Source organism: Phyllobates terribilis, unplaced genomic scaffold (genome assembly GCF_046119375.1).
Source record: "Phyllobates terribilis strain yellow unplaced genomic scaffold, ASM4611937v1 Scaffold_2__4_contigs__length_985480577, whole genome shotgun sequence".
Classification (NCBI taxonomy): domain Eukaryota; kingdom Metazoa; phylum Chordata; class Amphibia; order Anura; family Dendrobatidae; genus Phyllobates; species Phyllobates terribilis.
Window position 1 is genome coordinate 741,755,472 of NW_027362762.1, and position 18,217 is coordinate 741,773,688.

The following is an 18,217-nucleotide window of genomic DNA, read 5'->3' on the forward strand; positions in this document are numbered from 1 at the left end:
ATATTTCTCTGATAGTTTGGAATCTGTCAGCATATACCTTATCATTTCAGTCAGAGTTCCGTTTTTCCTTTCTGCGACTCCATTTTGTTCAGGTGTGTAAGGAACAGTCTTTTGATGCTCTATATCATTTTTTCTTAAGTAGTTTTCTATTTGGTGTCCTGTGAATTCACCTCCATTATCACTTGTAATGACAATTGGCTTCCTCTGAAATTTGTTATTCGACTTTGTCACGTAGTCTACTAGTTTATTGAAAACTTCGCTTTTGTTCTTGATCAAGTATGTGACTGTGTATCTTGAGTAGTCATCTATAAAAGTCACCATATATCTATTGCCTCCTGATGTAGTCACTTTCATGGGTCCACATACGTCAGTATGCACCAAATCAAGTGGTCTTGTGCTTTTCGTTTCACTTTCTTTAGGAATAGATATCCTTGTGGCTTTTGATTTTATACAACATTCACATCTTACGGTAATTGAGCAATCAGATATCAATAGATCCTTTGTCAATTCTTTCCTTTGTAGCTCCATTATACTTTCAGGATGTCTGTGTCCTAGACGTCTATGCCACATGTGAATACAATTCTTGTGATCATGTGTACAGAACTTCATCTGTTCCTTTAATGTGTCTAGATGATATAGTTGTTCATCTGCCTTGACATTGGTTATTACCTTGTTTCCTGTTAGGATTGTACACTCATCATCTTTGAATTTCACATTAAGTCCTTTAGCTGTTAGATGTTTTACAGATAAGAATCCTCCTTCTAATCCTGGAACATATAACACATCCTGTACAAGTATTTTTGAATCATGCCCAAACTTGTTAGAACAGTTTAGCATTCCTTGTCCAACACCTTCTGCAGTTATTTTGCTCCCATCTGCAAAATAAATGGCTTCCTTCTTATTTAAATTAAGTTCAGTAAATAATTTTTTATTACTTGTCATGTGACTTGTTGCTCCTGAGTCAATAAACCAACCCCACGATGATTTCTTATCAGTCACTTTAAATGTGCCATTCCAATTTTTTTCACATGAATCAGAAATTGTGTTTTTCACCTTCTGTATATTCTCTTTATGATGTAATTTCTGTTGTTCTGCTTTTCATATAGCTTTCCACAGTCTTTCTTTAAATGTCCTTTTTTCTTACATCTGAAACATTCTCTTGTCTCTTTATTATAGGGTCTTTTTGATTCCGTAGCTTTAAGAGCATTTCCATTATCTTTTTCAGTAGAAGAATCATTTGTTTGTTCTTTCTTTCTTTGATATTCATCTATGAGTCTGTTATTCACAAACTCTAATGTAATGTCTGTTTCAGGTCTTGCCTCTAGTGTAGTTATCAAAGCAGTATATGAATCCGGTAATCTGCACAATAATATTGCTGCTACATGGCTTTCCTTAATATCTTCACCAATTGATCTCAGCTGTGATATCACTTCCATAATAGAGAATATATGCTTCTGCATGTCATTGTCTGCACTTAGTCTCATACTGTAAAGCTTTCTTAGCAGAAATAACTTGTGATATAAGCTGGGTCTTTCATGTAGCTTTCTTAGTGCTTCCCACATTCCCTTTGCTGTATCCTCATTCCTTATGTGGCTTAATTGAGCATCATCCACTAATAGGCTGAGGGTAGCTCTTGCTTGTCTATTTCTCTTATCCCATGTCTGATTATCCTCATCAGGTCTATCTGTAGTGATTACTTCCCATAAATTATCTTTAGACAATAATATATCTACTTTGAACTTCCATAACTGATAATTCTCATTATTCAGCTTAGCTATTGTGAGTTTTAGCTCTGTGCTACTCGTTATCTTTAACTTGTCTTACTTGTTTGGAGAGAATTGTACTGAACAATTCTTCTGCATTCACCAGGGTCTTGCTGAGAGTTAAGGTGTCCTGGGTGTCTGGGGTTCTCGGTGCCTGGGGTCCTCGGTGCCTGGGCCCATAACCTGTTGCACAGCTGCTGGATACCCAAAGTTGCGGTAGAAACTTCACAGAGCAGATTACATGGGATAACAAGATTTTACTTCTCAGAACATCAGGTAAAGGAAAAAACGCACAGTCACACAGTACTGCACCAGGAAGTAAGAACAAAACAGAAAATACAAGAGAGACTTTTTTCTTTTTACAATAGCTCGATAGTGTGGAGCAACTCACAGAAAAGGACATAACTTTCAAAAAACATCACATAAAAAAGGCAGCCATTTTTACCAACAACAGGCCCCTATGATAAAGGTAGAGACAGCACAGGTTCAAAATATTGATGAAATAATCATTCATGGGGGCGGTGGCTGTCTAGTGTTATAAAGCACATTGATAAGGCTTGTATAAGGCTCAAAGTCACACAGATACATGTTCTGCACAGTGTCTGGCTTACAGCCTATCAGTAATGCCCACACTATTAGATTGGTGGGGCTGTCCAGCACTATATAAGTGCACCTCACAAGGACAGACACCCCAATTCTCCAAGCCAACACTAAAAGGGTCCCGCCTCACCCTGCAAAAGATTAAAAAATGTACAATACCTAAAGATGCAATAAATGCATATGGTATTTTTCAATATTTTGGAAACATGCAAAAGCTCGCAACCACGTTAAGGTTCCTAATTGTCTCACTTTCCTACACTAAAATGCAAAGCAAGTTGCTAGTGTGAAAGTGGTGGACCAGTGGCCATAATTTCTGAGAAATGATGGCGGGGTCTGTAAGGAGCTGTAATGATAGGTCACTAGTTAGAAAGTAAGCAGACCTCAGAGCAGAAGGCAATTTGCTTGCTTTGCAAAGTGTGTCCTAGTGAATACAAGAATGGATGGGCAGTGGTCTGTAGATAATAAAGATGTGCTGTGTATGAAATGGGCCTTTGACTGTTCCATGTGCATTGCTGCCTAACAAGCGATAGCTGAACTATATTGTCAGCCAATTGATTAGTTCTGAAGAATCTGCTGGGGCTGTGGAAAATGTCAACTGAGTTGCAAACCAGTAATGGCTGAAGGTGCTGAGTCCAAGCCTGAGGGGAGGGGCTGATGTTTATTCCTGGGAGGATCCCTGTGAACGGTTATTGATGTGGCCTAGATGTTTAGTCTTGTACTACTGTATACTAGACTGTGTGGAGTAAATGGTGCAAGGAGTAGCCTTGATAGAAACAGGGTTCAAGTGGAGGGGTACCATATAAGTGTTAGAGCATAAGATCTGAAGTGTGGGATGTGAGATTGCCTATTACAGGTGTAAGGATGGTGGACTGTGCTGTCACGTTACTACAACTGAAGACACGAATTGCGTTATGTGTATTGTGTAGTGTGAATAATGTCTTCCGTCTTTGTATATATGATGATGTAATGTGCCATGTGAAATGTAATATGTTCCTGTTGATGTTAGTAATGTACAGTATAGGATAGGTAGTGTAAGATGTAGCTAGCTGACTGTAGTATAGGTAGTGACGATAGGGTAAGTTAGAATAGAGTTAATATTGGGACTAGCCCACAGTGGAAGGGGTTAGTGTTAGGGAAAGTGACTGAGTTCCTGTTAGTTGGGTAGATAGGGTCTGGAGTGTAAAGTGAGCAGAGCTGCATGAATGGGTGACCCTAAGTGAGAGGAGACTAAGAACGAGGGATAGTGTGATCCTGAAGAGAAGTGACTGACAAAACAGAGTGGCCTTCTGGAGAACTGTCCTTGGATAGGATGCCGAGTCACGAACCCCAGAGCTTGTAACGCAGAACGTAACGGAGCTAAGCAGGACTGAGTATGACAGTCTAATGGGGGTCCTGAGAGCAAGGGTTCCAGGGCACCAGTAATGGAAGAATTAGGATGCAGAATCAAAGCGCAAGTAAGGAGACTTGCTGATCAGGACTGGGTTGTGCCAGAGTAGAGAGAAACAGTGTGCCTCACTAGCCCTGGAGTAAACTACGGAGGAAGGATATTGAAGTGAAAAATGCTTTATACTGTAAAGGAAATGTAAAGGAAATGTCCATAAAACTTTGCACCCATTATCCCTTGTATACAACCTCTACCAAATTACCATTCAGTAAAAAGTTTGTTTTGGAACGGAAGTCCCTGTCGTGGAACTGTGAAACACATGGTTCTGGCCAGCCCAAGCCGTCGGCTACATGGGCCTGCATGGGCGTAAGGCCCTCACAGCACAAGTCCACACAACCAGCCAGGACCCCCACTTTCATGTAGCACGACGGGACCTAAAAGGAGACGAGTGCTTCGCCCACAGCTACAGCCTCAGGCTACACAGAGACCAGAAGAAAACATGAGAGAAGCAAATCTTTGTAGAATAAAATCATTGAGATGCAGAGACAGTGATAGGGGGACAGACAGGGCCCTGAAAAGATGGGTTTGAGAACAGAGTTAGAGCCATATGTGTTATGGCTTCATTGTTTGACTGACTGACTCTTGACAAGTGGTAAGAATGCAGAGTTTTGTCTAAGGCACTCACTTGTATGCGGAAATAATTATACATTTTGTCCCATTTCATTTGACAGTAGCCCTAACCCATTTTGTCCTACTTTACATTTTGATATCGTCTGGGCTGTGATTTTACATGATTATGAAGCGCTGAACACAATGGACAAGTCAATGTAACTGAGCTCCTAAAGAATAGGAAAAATGACACAATAACCTTAGAGACAGATTTAAGTCCGCTGCAAAGATATATGCAGTTTTAATAAGACTCTTTAGGGCTCTGAAAACAAGATGAAAACCCATAACTTTCCATTATTGTATGCTGTAAAACACAGCAAAAGAGTTTTCAGCAACGAAACCATCGACCTTTTCTCTCTGCCAGATTCCGCTATACCATGTGTATGGGATGTGGTCAGTGCTACAGGGGAGCTCGAGTTCCCCAGCTTGGGCCTTGTTGCTATACCTCCAAGTCCATAGTTACGCTAATTTTTTAGCTTCCATCCAGAATCTCACAGCCCAACTCACACTCATTGAATCACTGTGTGTCTCTTCTGTGGCTCCTTCGCGTATGTTTGCCCTGGTCTTCAGCATTTTATTTGTGAGAAAACATAGACTACAGTACAAGTTTTGTCCAGGCCTGCAAGGGAACTAGGAACATGTGGACTTAAAGAAGCACTCCTCCTCCCATCAAAATTTTTATCCTCTTAATATATTGCAGTCATCATGTTATATAGCAATGTGTACTTACAATTGCTCATTTTGCCTTTCTGCCCAATTAATTTTTACAGAAGTAAATCCAGCTCACCACCTGCAGTTCCACACTTCTGGAGCACGGATAGCACCTGGGCAGGGTGCAACATTTAATAGACAAAGCAGAAAAATCCAGCTCCCCACCTGCAGTTCCACACTTCTGGAGCACAGATAGCACCTGGGCAGGGTGCAACGTCCAACAGACGTCCAAGATGTTGACAAAGAGCGCTTGCCACTCGAAACGCGTCAAAAGATGCCTGTATTCTCTTTTTTGTGAACACACAATTTTAATCTTTGTTTCATGTACCTTGGAAAATAAAATGCACTTTTTTGGACTTCATCTGTGAGCTGGATTTTTCTGCTTTCCAAATTTATTTTTTTGTTTTCTATTAGGTCTATGACATCACGTCATTAAAAACAGACTAGCTGAATCCTCCTAAGCTCTATGTAGAAACAGGAGGTCAATTCTCTCTGCACAAGTCATCAGTCACTGAAAAAGTCCCTGGCAGGGGGGAGGAGCAGAGCAGCTGGGTCAGGAGTTGAAAAGGGAATCACTCATGCAGGGACAAGAGACTTCCTGTTTCTACATAAAGTAGAGAAAAGAGAAGAATTAACTGGGTAGAAAAGCAGAATGAGCAATTGTAAGTACACAGTGCTCTATAATATGATGACTGCAATATATTAAGAGGATAAAAACTTTGATGGGAGGAGTGCTTCTTTAATCACTCACTTTGACTCATAAGCTGTCATTGTCCTCTAAATAACATAATTTTAGAACACTGGTATAGGACACTTGTTTAGTTGCATATAATGTGCCCTCAGGCATCACGCCAACTCTTAGTATGATGTCACACATATGTCCATCATAACCCCCTTATAGAGGGCGGTATTTTGATCTTCCGGATTTGATGCCTACTCAGCTTTGCACCAGAGATGAGCGAATAAATTCACAGGACCATGGTCCATCGGTCAGATCAGTACTTCATGGTCGATGGATGGCAGCCCTGCGAACTGCCATAATCTACGGTATGACTCCTCTTTTCATTAGTCGGCTTAGCATGACATTGTGTGTGCATCATGTTTCACCAATGACATTGTGCCAGGCAAGCTAATCAAAAGAGAAGCTGCAGATGACGGCAGGTAGGAGTCGGTTCACTGGGCTTTTAGAGGCCACAGAGTACTGACATGATTGTTGGTACAGGATCTAACGAATCGATCAACACCATCTCTATCGAGCACACAACTTGTTTTCTCTGCACTATGTTCAGATTCTCCCAGGCTCTAGGTTTATGATTAGCCAAATGTACACCACCTAATTAACCTTCATCCATCTGTTATCTCAGGCTTTGTTCATACATCATCATTCATTGTCTGTGTGCTGTCCATCTTTCTTAATCCCCCGTCTCACATAGCGAGATCGCTAGCGAGATCACAGCTGTGTCACGGTTTTGGTGACGCAACAGCGACCTCACCAGCGATGTCGCTATGTGTGACACTTTGCAACGATCAGGCCCCTGCTGTGAGGTCGCTGATCGCTGCAAAGTGTCCTGGACCATTTTTTGGTCGTTGCCCTCCCGCTGGTCAGCATACAACGCTGTGTGTGACCAGCGGGACCAGCGATCAGGCTGGTAACCATGGTAAACATCGGGTTACTAGGGGCACATGTGCACCTAGTAACCCGTTGTTTATCATGGTTACGAGCCTGCTAAAGTAAGCGGTAACCGCTCACCGTAGCAGAGTGGTAACCATGATAAACAATGGGTTACTAGGTGCGCGTGTGCCCCTAGTAACCCGATGTTTACCATGGTTACCAGCCTGCTCCTGCTTCAGCAGGCTCGTAACCAGGAGCAGGACATTGTGGAAAGAGTCTTTCCACGATGTCGCTGCTCCCCTGATCGTTGGTGAGCCTGCCTGTTTTACATCTCACCAGCGACCACATAGCGACGCAGCAACGATCCCTGACAGGTCGTATCGTTGTCGGGATCGTTGCTGCGTCGCTAAGTGTGACGGGGCCTTTACACTGACACATCTGATTTTAAGGGGCTATTCAAATGTCAGTTTTGTTTCTGCTGATGGATGGTCAACTTGCCCATTCAAGTCAATGATTTAGTGAATGAAATGAATATCACAATGATGGAATCCGTATTATATCTGTTTTTCATTGGCTCGTCACCAGCTCACCCATCTTTTATTGCATATGAAGTAGAAATGGAAGTCACACGGATTGGAAATCTGGACACAAGGATTAAAGATGGATGAAAAATGGATGCAGTGCACTGATGAAAAACAATTATTTTCAAGTGGATTGAAAAAAATCACTAACAAGTGAATAAAGCTTTAATAATGCCACACGCGCCTTGTATTTGCACCCTTGTACTAGGCAGTGGGAACGCCCTCTGATCTAAGGCTGCACTTTGTTTAGTTTGTTTTCTAATAAAAGCAAATTGAAGTAAGACACTGAGATAATCTGCAAAAGTTATTGTACAAGTCTACTTTTTAAACAAAATGTATATGACGCCATTATTGGGTTATAACCTGTTATTAGGTATAAGACATACTGTTTATTGTGATTTGCTTGATTTGACCCTGCAAATAACCAGCAGTTTTGGCCTTTTGACAAGAATTTCCTGCTACCCACCAGTGGATTTTTATCTTTGCACATTGAGGAATTTTAAACAGAACGTCTTTTATTACAGAGGTGGTATGTCATGTATGACATGGTACATGTAAGTTAAAACATCCCTCCAGCTGTTGGCTGCAGTACTTTTGAATATGTGCTAAGAAATTCCAATAGATTTACTGGATGTCATATGAGGCTATATTCAACTGTGGGAATTTTTTATTCCAAATTTTTTTGCAACTATCCCATTTATATAAAATGGTTTTGTAGAGATTCACGGAAACGCTTTAGGATACAAATCTAGTGCAGATCTATGGGACACAATTTTTAGATTTTTGTTCATAGAATCTGCTAAGTGTGTACATATCGTTAGAGTCCCCAAGTCTAAAACAATAACAATGATATTAATAATAACAACATACTTATATTATCAACAGTACATATAAAATGGAAAGATCTACTTACCTTAACCCTCATATCTAAATCTGTCAGTACCATGAAGAAATCATTGTAAGTCATCCCATACTCTTTTCTTAATTCTGTGATCAGCTCACGGTCCAGTAAGTCATCATCTCCAATTACCTTCATTGGTTTTTCGTTATCTAAAGCAATATAGAACAGTATCAAAATGTTTCTTCCTTGTTGTAATCTAATTTAAAGTGAATCTTGTCACCAGATTTTTTGCTACCACATCTGAAAACAGCATAATGCTGGGGTGGAAACCCTGATTCCAGCGATGTATCACTTACTGGACCCCTTACTGTCATTTTGATGAAATCACTGTTTTATCTGCTGAAGATCTACCATTTCACTTAATGCTGAGCTTTGTATAATCCCGCCCACACCACTGATTAACAGCTTTCTGTGTGCACTGTGCATAGGCATAAAGTGCCAATCAGTGATGGGTGTGTGTGTGTGTGGGTGGGTGTGTGGGTGTGTGTGTGTGGGGGGGGATTCTACATTATTTTGCTCTTAAATTAGGTGTCAAAAACCTGGAGTCAGATTCCCTTGAATAACACACACATTTATACATATTCCTGTGTGCATAGCATTTTATTTGTTAAAGCAGCAGTTTGTCATTCAGATTGTATCTTCCTTTTGTAACACATTAGCCATAAAGTCATCAGTTTATTCCTTTAGGCCTCAGACCCACTATCAGTATTTGGTCAGTATTCGGTCAGTATTTTTTCTCAGGAGTGGGAGCCAAAACCAGGTGAGGAACAATCAGAGAAAAGGTATAATAGAAACAAGTCACCAATTCTGCATTTATCACCCACTCCTGGTTTTGGCTCCCACTCCTGAGAAAAAATACTGACCGAATACTGACCAAATACTGATATACAGTCACTTTTCTACAGCAATAAAGAAAAAAAATAGGTCGCATTGTTTTCCCAACACTGTGCAGAACAAGCAGGGGTAAGGGTGAGGTGGCACCTGCACTAATGGCCGTTTTGCGTGAAGTGGCCAATGCCACCCGTTGTGGTGCTGCAAAAAAGGTCTAGTCAAAGATAACCTTATTTATTTATGATTTATGAATAAATTTCTTACACTTAGTGTCTATTTTTTAGGGAATATTGATGACAAATCCTACATGTGCAATGATGATAATAAAGTTTATGATACACATAAAAAGGCTTCCCTCTCTGATTGTCTGTGGTACGCTCTTCTTCATTAGTCATGTAACAGAGATTTGACTGTGCCAACTTGAATTATATAGGGGAATATATAGAGGAAGCTAGAATTACCCAGTTAACAGCAAACATTTAATATTCAAGTTGTCACTGAAAGTTTATTCTATAAGCATTTCCCTTCACTGCAGAATAATAGGTCCAAGAAGATGAATGTATGTGACATAATGACTCTATACATCACATTTTTAATTTAGAAGTATTTTTTTAGCAAATTGATCAATTATTGCTTATAGGTTTTTCTCTAAAGGCAGTCTTCCAAAAGGATCTACTCCTAAGCCATCTATATGGGCATGCAAGTCACAGAAGTTGAATAAAATGACACCTTTATATCTACGATCTGATGTCTTATTCCAGAGAAATACACATTTTTCTTAATAAATAAATGAGCTGTTAAGATCTATGGGCCGGACATAGATCTCCCTGAGAATCTGCCTCCAGAGCATATTTTAAATGAAAAGGGGAGTTACCAATGTGAGATATGTAATGACTGACAGTCTGATCTCCTGATCTCACTCCAGATGCCTGATTACATCTAACACAGTACAGTAGAACTGAGCTTTGTCTCATTATAAACACATCTGCAGCTGCATCTCCTCTCATAGAGCTGTTAGCTCTGCTGCAGAGCTGTGCCTGATTACAACTAGCACTTCCACAGCTTCCATCTCACAGGCAGCCAGTGTGGAGGGAGGGGCGTACACCTCATCTGATAGCACTGTTAGAGGAGAGCTACAACCACAGATGTGTTTGTAATGAGACATAGCTCAGCCCTTCTGTTCTGTGTTAGTTAAAATGACACACAGCTCTGCAGTGAGATCAGGAGTGCAGACATCAGTCACTACATGTCTCACACTAATAACTCCCTTTTTCATTCAAAATAAGCTATGGAGGTAGATTCCCAGGGAAATCTTTGTCTGGCCCATAGATATTAAAGGAAATCTGTCTGCAAATTTTTGCTTTATAATCTGAGAGCACCATAATATAGGTCAATACATTCTGATTCAAGGGATCTATCACTTACTGGACTGCTTGATGTAATTTTGATAGAATCCCTGTATTGTCTGAAGTAGATGTAGCAGAGCTAAGACTTTTGGGCTTTTCTATAACCCCACTCACACCGCTGACTGGCAGCTTCCTGTGTACACAGTGAATTGTCAGTCAGGGGAAGGTGTGGGGTTACAAAGATTGACTGGATTGCTGTGCACATGAGACCTAGTCCTGTAGTGATAATAAAGCAATAAAAAAGGATTTTAGGGGTATGTCAAAAGTAAAAGAAAAGTCAAAGATGCTATAGGATTTTTGCAGGATGAAAATGGTGAAATGGTAAGAAAGGATGTTGAGAAGGCCGAACTTTTTAATTCCTATTTTGCATCTGTTTTCTCTCAGAAAGAAAATGTAACATCAACTGATCTTCACTGTCCTTTTAAAGGAATAGAGGAATCCAAGTTATCTGTAAACAGAAAGATTGTGAGGGAATATTTAGCTAACATAAATGAGTTCAAGTCTCCAGGTCCAGATGAATTACACCCCAGAGTACTGAAGGAGATCGTAGAAGAAATTTTAGAACCACTCTCCATAATCTTTAAAAATTCTTGGAGAACAGGAGAAGTCCCAGAAGACTGGAGAAGAGCAAATGCTGTTCCTATCTTCAAAAAGGGGAAGAAGGTGGACCCAGGGAACTATAGGAAGGCGAGTCTGACTTCTATACCAGGAAAGATCTTTGAACAAATTATTAAACAACATGTATGTAAGTACCTGGATAAGAATGAAGTGATTAACCAGAGTCAGCATGGGTTTGTAACTAACAAGTCATGTCAGACTAACTTAATTTCCTTCTATGACAGAATCACTGACTGGGTGGATCAGGGAAATGCTGTAGATATAGTATATCTTGACTTTAGCAAAGCATTTGACAAAGTATCTCACACCATCCTTATTGAAAAAATGACCAAGTATGGAATGGACAAGGCAACTGTTAGGTGGATTCATAACTGGCTTAGTGATCGGACTCAAAGAGTGGTCGTAATTGGCTTCACATCCAGTTGGATGAATGTCTCAAGTGGGGTACCACAGGGCTCTGTCCTGGGACCTGTATTGTTCAACATCTTTATCAATGATTTAGATGAAGGAATTGAGGGTAAACTGATTAAATTTGCTGATGACACAAAGCTAGGAGGGATAGCTAATACTAGAGAAGGGAGAGAGAGGATTCAAAAAGACCTAAATAAACTGGAGCAGTGGGCAGTAACTAACAGAATGTTTTTTAACAGGGAAAAATGCAAAGTACTACATCTGGGCAATAAAAATGAAAAAAGCATATACAAAATGGGAGGAATAGAGCTAAGCAACAGTACATCTGAAAAAGACTTAGGTATACTAATAGATCACAGACTGAACATGAGTCAGCAGTGTGATGCAGCAGCAAAAAAGGCAAATACAATTATGGGATGTATTAACAGAAGCATACAGTCTAGATCACGTGAAGTCATTATCGGATTTTACTCCTCTTTGGTCAGACCTCATCTGGAATACTGTGTCCAGTTTTGGGCACCACATTTTAAAAAAGACATTGACAAACTGGAGCAAGTTCAGAGAAGAGCGACCAGAATGGTGACCGGTCTGCAAACCATGTCCTATGAGGAACGGTTACAGGATTTGGGAATGTTTAGCTTGCAAAAAAGAAGACTGAGAGGAGACTTAATAGCTGTCTACAAATATCTCAAGGGCTGTCACATTGACGAAGGATCATCTTTATTCTCATTTGCGCAAGGAAAGACTAGAAGCAATGGGATGAAACTGAATGGGAGGAGACACAGATTAGATATTAGAATAAACTTTTTGACAGTTAGGGTGATCAATGAGTGGAACAGGCTGCCACGAGAGGTGGTGAGTTCCCCTTCAATGGACGTCTTCAAACAGAGGCTGGACAGACATCTGTCTGAGATGATCTAGTGAATCCTGCTTTGAGCAGGGGGTTGGACCAGATGACCCAGGAGGTCCCTTCCAACTCTACCATTCTATGATTCTATGATTCTCCTGCTGATGACACACTGATTGTATTGAAACTACAACACACAGCCTAGTAAGTGACACATCGCTGGAATCCGGCACTTTTGCCCTATATCATGCTGCTCTCAGATTACATAACACAAGCTGCTGACAGATTCCCTCTAACAGCTTATTTACATATTAAGAAAAATGTGTATTTTTCTGGAAGAAGGCATTGGATCGCAAATATCTTTTTATTTAACTGTTTATGACCTGTATGCCCATATAGACGGCTTAGGAAGGTTGATCCTACTGACTTATTCCCTTTACGTTCATGATTAATCATGATACAGTTTTGTTGAAAAAATGTACAGGCCTCACTGTATGTAATGACAGGGACTCATCACAAGAGCGAATCATCAGAATTCTGACTAGTAAGTGTTGTCATGTGGACACTAGAGCAGAGGAGCAGTAGACTTAAGGTCAGTAATTCTTTGGACTGATAAGAATTACTGTAAGCTCATCCATATTTTCAAAGTGTTTTAATGGATTTTAATTATTTAATTGGTAGCTCTCCTTTAAAAAAAATTATGCAACAGCAAATGAAAAACATATTTATTCTGCCATTGTTTTCAGTTTATAGCTAGAATGATGTCTAGCTTTGGCAGTCAATCATCCTTTTCGAGCAATAGTCAGGCAAAGCACATGGATTTACATAGTAATTAGAAGCACGTGGATTGAGAAAGTGATAGAACTGCAATTAAATTGTGAACATATGTTGTCCTACAGTGACTCGTATACGGTACTTTATTTTACCAAACACCAAATAATTCATATCCTTTAATGAACGCCAAGATTTTTTTTGTATACAAGTTAATTATTTGCATTATTAGTTCAAATATTCAGTCTCCCAAGAAGAATGTACCATTAGACATCATAGATTTCCCATGGCGGCAAAATTGCGTGCAGGAGGAATTGACTGGAGCATCAGGTTGTGCATTTGTCATGCTGCTTTGTTTTTTTACCTATGGCAGTGACATTAGAGTGTACTGCTCAACTATCTTTGTTGGTGCTATAGACTTTGAATAGAAGGGCACAGGCAGCTGCGCCATTGAATTCCTGTTGGACATGGACTTACAACCAGAATATTGTAAAAGAGGTATTAAAGGTGGTGGCTGTAGTTTATATCGGGGAAGCCCGGAAACAGGAAAAACAATTATAATAAGTTATTTTTATTATTTAAAAATGAATTAATAATACACATATTTTATTAGGTGGTGTAACATACCTGGCGGCGTCCTTGCATGGTGGTCCATCTCCCACTGTGCAAGAGGGCGCACTTGATCTCCTGTCCAGAATGTCTCTCTGGCTTCCCTCCATGCTGTCTGTTTGTGTCTGTTTCTGCTGCTTAAGGGCGGCGCCCGATCACTTCCTGCCTTTTGTACCTGCTGTGGGTCACACTCCTTGTGCGTCCTCAGCCTATTGCTGTCTGTCACTTGGTATATAGCTCAGCAGCTCCCTTCTATCCCTGCCTGAGCATAGTGTTTCCTTCAGTGTGTGCTTTCACTCTGAAGGTGCCAGGTCCCGTCTCTTGTCTCCTGCTTTTTGTATCAGTTCCCGTGTCTGAACTGAGTCCTGTATGTCTCCTGCTTTGCGGTATCAGCTCCCGTGTCTGAACTGAGTCCTGTATGTCTCCTGCTTTGCGGTATCAGCTCCCGTGTCTGAACTGACTCCTTTCTGTGTTCTCTTGTCTGTCCTGTCTGAACACGCTCCTAGCCTGTTCCTCTCGCCTTCTAGTGGTCGATTTCCTAGACCCGCTCCTGTGTCTGGTCTGTCCTGTCTGAACACGCTCCTTGCCTGTTCGTTCCGCCTCTCTGGGGGCCGTATTCCCAGACCCGCTCCTGTATCCCTCTGCAGTGTCGGTCTCCTCCGTACACTCAGTTCCAGTCTGAACTCTCTCCTGTCCTTTACCTGTTTTGCCTCTATGTCCGTTCCCTTCCTTTTTCTGCAGAGTCTGAACTCGTACCTAACTCCTGCTTGTTGTCTCTGCAAGTACTGTGTGAGTATCTGGCTCTGTCTTTCCCTTCCTGTCTGTTCCGTGTGAACAGAGCCCTGTCCTCCCTGCTCAGCCTTGTCTGCACTCTAGCTGTGCTTGCCTGTAACCCTCTGCCTGTATTGTTCCTGAGTCCCGGTGTGTACTGGGTCCTATCCCGCCTGTGTTCCTACCTGCTAGTGCCTCCCTGTCTGCACTCTAGCTGTGCTTGCCTTTACCCCCCTGTCTGCATACCCGCCTGCCTGCATACCAGTCGTGCCTGCCTATACCCTCCAGTCTGTGTGCCAGCCTACCAGCCTGTTCCTGTATTTCCCTGTGTGGGTCAACAGCCGTGTCCGGGGTCTGTCCTGGAGTAGCACCTGGTCCCTCTGCTCGGTTCCTCCTTGGTGCACTGGCGTCGTATGCCGTCGTGCGACCCTGGTCGGATCGGGTGAATACTTAGTCACGCCCCTCCAGGCATTCACTCTCCGGCACGGTCCAGTGGAATCACTACCAATCACACGCACACGCCGCTTAGCCCGGGCGTGTGCATAACAGGTGGCACATTTTAAAAGTGACACATTTCCTTTTAAAAGGGATATTTCAGGCTAATGGAAAGGTGACAGTTGTTAAAAAGATGTTGGTTCCACTGCTGAGGCCCAGACCGTTCACCAGAACGGGAGATTTATGTCCCTCATGCACATTAAAGAACTTTGCTCAGACCTCAGCAGGGCAGAGTGAAGGACGCCTGCGCAGGAGCACCATTGGGGGACACTGTAGGATGCATCATCCATATGAAGCAAGCAGGAGGACAGCGATTGCGATAAGAGAGGATGCGCCGAAACAAGACCCGTGACGCCCATCGGATCAGATCGCACCGTATGGGGAGATTATAAAAGTGATTTTTGAGCCACGTAGAGGGGGTGTGGGACTTGTATAAATCTTGCTGGAATACTGTACAATAGATCTTAAAGGTGGTGGCCGTAGTTTATATTGGGAAAACCTTTTAATGTTTTCTTCTTCCACTGGTGCTACCATATATATTTACTTCTTTGTAATATGTCACTGCACAACAGTTACTCAAAGTAAATACGACATAGAAAAGGGGATGGGAGAGAAGGGGCAGTCTCAACCCTGTCTCCTGTGCTGTGGCTGTATCAACTGGGTACCGCACACGCTCTCTGACATGCGCAGTTTACAACTTTACTTTGCTCGAGTGGGATGCCGGTGCCATATTTGTAAAGGCCAATGTGAGTAGCTGGGCTTCACTGATCGTGCTGGCCAGCAAGGACTAGTTTCTAACAGAAAGGTTGAAACAGTGCTTGTAAGCAGAGTGGTGATCAGGTGGAAGTACTCAGTGTCGGAATGATAACAAGGGCCATGGTGGTCCAAACATCCAGCAAGAAATGAGGAGCCATTGCTTGAAGTGGTTGGGCAGCCTGCAATTACAACAAGGGAAGCAGCAGTTTGTAGGAAAGTGTTATGACTGCCAGAGCTCATTCACATGGGTAAGGTATAAACTAGGAAGACAAATACCTAAACCAAACAGGTCCCTGTTCGAACTATAAAAAGCCCTTCTCTGACCCTGGTCTGTCCCTTCCTGAACGTGGAGGTCGGCACCCTAAGGTAATGCAATGTTGCCTCCACTCGATGGTGCCTGATTGTCCTTAACAGCTCCTAGGATCGCTAGAGTAGCAGTTCCCTAAGGAGAAAAGGAATCATACACAAAACAACTGCAACCAAGAGAAACTACAGCACAGTGAATGAATCCAACAAAGTCTATCACCAGCAGGAAACACCAGTAGGGGAAGATATTTAAAGCTACACCCGAAAGGTGATAGGACAGACAAACTGAGTAAATGAAAAACACATGTTACCCAAATGTGACGGAAACAAAGATAACAGATCTAAAACACCCATAGAAAAGGTGCATCCATTGTGGCTCAGTAGAAAGAGATGCCAACCACAGAACACAGAATCAATGTTTCAAATCCAGAAGCATGACAGAAAGGGGGTGGATTTCTACACCGCCGCAGTTCTGCAGTGCTATATGCAAATGCATACACATGTATTACACTTCAATTGTATCGATCTGATAAATGTGCTGTGCCTTATTATTCCACGGCCTTTTCTGCGCATGTGTTGTAACATTCAAAGCTTTTGTATATCAGAACTATATTATCCAACAATATTATTGCCAGGTCTACTATTGTATTTTCAGACGTGTTTCAGAGTCATATTCAACTCCTTTTTAAGTAGCACATAATCTATTTAATGTCACTTCTCCTTCCTATGTACTCTATAGTTCAATTCATTTATGTGGTATATTGTGGACGGGATCAGGATTGCCAGCTTTCCAGAAATTCCAGGACAGTCTGTAAAAATTGGTCACTTTTTTCCTCTATTAGTAAAAAAAATTTAAGGCATTCGTGATTTTTTTGAAGACGAAGAAACTTATACAGATAATTTTTACTGTAATTATCATCATTGACAATTTACAGTGAATGAAGCTGAAGTCTTTTTTATCAGAATTATAGGCTGTAGATATGTATTACTAATAATCATAATGATTTATTAAAATTTTCATTGTGTCCATTAAAATATTGTTTGTCTGTGATTTTTTTGATAAGCTGCCCAGAAAAAATAAAAGTTAAGTTGGCAACCCAGAACTGGATTGAAAAGTATATAGTAAATCTTGGACTAAAACCAAATGCTGATTATATACACTGTGTACACAATTATTAGGCAAGTGATTATTTTGACGATATCATCACTTTTATACATATTTTTCAACTCCAAGCTGTATAAACTCGATTGCTTATTGGATGAAGCCGATCATGTGATGTGTATTTGTGTAATGAGGGATGTTTTGGTCTAAGGATATCACTATCCTTCATCAAGGTATGCAGAATTATTAGACAGCTTGTTTCATGGTTATGGTTTCATCTCAAGAAAATGGCCCAAAAACAGATTTAACTGACCGTGAAAAGTAAAAAATTGTTAAACGTCTTAAAGAGGGATGCAGCACTCATGAAATTCCTAAGATATTGGGCCGTGATCACAGAACATGAAAAGTTTTGTTCCAAGTAGTCAACAGAGTCGTAAAAAACGTGTTGATAAAAAAAGTCACACATTAACTGCCAAAGATTTGAGAAGAATCAAACATGAAGCAACCAGGAACCCATTATCTTCCAGTGTTGTCATATTCCAGAACTACAACCTCCCTGGAGGCCCAAAAGTACAAAGTGTTCAGTGCTCAGACACATGGCTGAGGTAAGGTAGGCTGAAACCCGACCACCATTGAGCAAGGCACAGAAGTTGGAACATCAAACTACAACCTCCCTGGAGGCCCAAAAGTACAAAGTGTTCAGTGCTCAGACACATGGCTGAGGTAAGGTAGGCTGAAACCCGACCACCACTGAGCAAGACACAGAAGTTGGAACATCAAAACTGGGCAAGAAATATCTGAAGACAGATTTTTCAAAGGTTTTATGGACTGATGAGATGAGAGTGACTCTTGATGGACCAGATGGATTGGCCCATGGCTGGATCAGTAACAGGCACAGACTTCCACTTTGACTCAGATGCCAGTAAGGTAGAGGTGGGTACTGCTATGTGCTGCTATTATTAAAGGGGTTCTCCGGTCTAAAATGGCAAGTCTGCTGTCACTCTATGTGACTGCAGACTTGTGAAGCCTCACATTGGCTGTGAGGTTTCTCCGGTGTCAGCTCCAAGGTAAGG

At 41.4% G+C, this 18,217-nt stretch overlaps 1 protein-coding gene across 1 annotated transcript in view; it reads right to left on the bottom strand.

Annotated features, from left to right (window-relative positions):
* The window catches only part of CCDC80 (coiled-coil domain containing 80), a 119,768-nt gene that overhangs the window by 58,358 nt on the left and 43,193 nt on the right, over positions 1-18,217 (bottom strand). Inside the window, exon 4 of the mRNA XM_073667236.1 lies at positions 8,234-8,370. Within this exon, the coding sequence (XP_073523337.1) occupies positions 8,234-8,370 (137 nt within the window). The remainder of the gene's footprint in view (positions 1-8,233; positions 8,371-18,217) is intronic.